The sequence below is a fragment of the Thermobia domestica genome, chromosome 10 (assembly GCF_964235325.1).
Source record: "Thermobia domestica chromosome 10, izTheDome1.hap1.1, whole genome shotgun sequence".
Lineage (NCBI taxonomy): Eukaryota > Metazoa > Arthropoda > Insecta > Zygentoma > Lepismatidae > Thermobia > Thermobia domestica.
Window position 1 is genome coordinate 270,008,767 of NC_137463.1, and position 2,323 is coordinate 270,011,089.

Genomic DNA, 2,323 nt, shown 5'->3' on the forward strand with positions numbered 1-2,323 from the left:
ATTTTGGCGCCACAGCTTTAAGGGCAATTCAATGTTCATCTTATCCTACGGTGACATTGAATAAGAGTCAGCTTTCTCAACATTTTTTGGCTTAAATTTTCGGTATGTTTGATGTTTTCCATAGCGATTCCAAGAATATTGCAGAAATAGAGTTATTTTGTTTATTTGGTGTATATTTTGTGATATTTTATTCTGTGTAATTAGAGTTTCAGGCATACAATTTGGGGGGAGGTTAAATTTGTTACAAATTTTATTAGTTTAATGGTAGTCACTCGTTCGATTGCTAGAAGAATGGATGAAGTAAGAAACGAAGAGTTTGCGCAGAGAGGTGACGCGAACTCTGATGTCGAGACTGACGTGTCCGAGCTCAGAGACAACGACCCCCCTCCGAGTATCAGTAATACGTCACTGGTGGTCTCGGATTCAACTCCAGGGGAAAGTCAGAATGAAACTAATGGCTCAGACGTAGGGGCTAGCGATCCAGGGAAACTAAATTTAACAGCAATTTTAGAACAGATTCTTCTTGGTCAGAAGAAATTAGAAGCAGAAATTGAACAGGTTAAGCAGGATACCAAGAGCCTGGAAAAGAGTAACCAGAAACTTGAAGAGAAATTAGAATCTAGTGCGAAGAAACTAGAATCAGGTTTAGAGCAGGTGCGAAGGGAGTCTCGTGAAAGCAATCAGCGTCTCGAAGAGAAAATCGAGACGAACAACTTCAGGCTTGAGCGCAGGATAGATATGGTTCAAGAACAGCTTGAAAGTAGTGAACGCCAACTCGTTCAGCGCATTGAGAACACATCTAACGAATTGCGATCGCAGTTAGAATCCACCAGGGGGGAGTTAAATTCCCACATCAATGAGACTAACGTTAAGATAGGTCAAGTACAGGAAAACTCAGACAGGGTTGCCAATTTAGTAGATGAAAATTATAGTGAACTAACGGAAGCGTTGCAGCAGGTTTCGTCCCGGGTGGAGCAGACCACTGTCAGTGTCACAGAGAGAGTAGCAGGTGTAGAACACTCAGTGACAAGAATAAGCCAGGAAGTGAAGAGAGTTGAGGTGAACTTCACCTCACAGATAGCGAGGATAAGGGGAGAATTCCAGCAGGAGACGCCTCTGGAAGAGATTAGGTCTGAATGCAATGGGAGCATTCAACGAATGCAAGAGACTGTAAATGATGTTTGTGAAAAGCTGGAAGAAAAAATGGCTCAGTGGAAGGAGTCAGTGCAGCGTGAAACAGCTGAACTTGTGGATGGGAGAATCGCTACATTGTCAGCTGGGTCACCCAGAGCCATCTCGCCACCGTTAACCCAGCAGATCTCTTCAGGACGCGACTTGCTGGGTTCTCAACCTGGGAACGTAGTAGACGCCCGCGAGACTGACACCAACGAGCAATCTTCTACGTCAAGGACCATTCCTAGCAACCAGGCACAGGGTGTAAATATGGCAACCGCGTTAGGATTCCTCCATAGGGACCTTACACTACCAACTTATCAAGGAAATGAAAACGAGACTTCTACTCATAACTTCCTCGTGGATCTAGACCGCTACTTCGAGATAAGTGGTGTACCTAATGAGTTGAGGCTTAGTCTAGTGTCAAAATGCTTAAGAAACTCGGCAGCACTTTGGTATCAGGTCACTGCAGCAAAGATGAGAAATTATGACGAGTTTGTTGCCCTCTTCCGCGAGACGTATTTGAGTGAGGAACGTCTCGCAAATTTGCGTGCAACCATTCTTACGTCTCACTATGACTCATGATTGCATAAATCCCCATCCAACTATCTGCTCGACCTGTTACACAAAAACAGTATTCTGTCTCCTAGTATGTGCGAATCAACCCTCCTCAAGGTTCTCCCACGGCAATTACCACCTTGGTTGTTCAGGTCAGTCGTCTCGTCCCGGCCTAAGAATATCTCTGACTTGCTGACTCTCGTGCAGGAGTTAGAAACCTCAATGCGAGACCGCGAGTCATTCACTTATAATAGGAAGGGAGTGAACATGTTAGAAATCAATTATGAAAGCAGGTCACAGAACTCCCCAGGCCCGAGTGGTACGCATTCGTCTCGAAGGCAAAACAGGCGAAGGCGAGACAACCGGAGTCCTTACCCGAGACAACCAGAAGAACATCATTTAAGAAACAGCCCATCTCGTAACCGTGGCAACGAGAGTGGAGGTGTATCACACCCACGAGGTAGAGAGAATGGTAACAGAAGGAATGCAACACGTCGCGCAAGAGGTCAGCGGGGTAATGTTAGACCTGTTCCCGGCCAGCAGAGAACTGCCTTCAGGGGGGACGAGTCTCTACATGTGTTAGAGACATATG

General features: G+C 45.6%; 1 protein-coding gene across 1 annotated transcript; it reads left to right on the forward strand.

Annotated features, from left to right (window-relative positions):
- Positions 1-291: 291 nt before the first annotated feature.
- Positions 292-1,758, forward strand: LOC145661932 (uncharacterized). The gene has a single exon (XM_081727280.1). The coding sequence runs from the start codon at positions 292-294 to the stop codon at positions 1,756-1,758; it is 1,467 nt and encodes a 488-aa protein (XP_081583406.1).
- Positions 1,759-2,323: the final 565 nt, after the last annotated feature.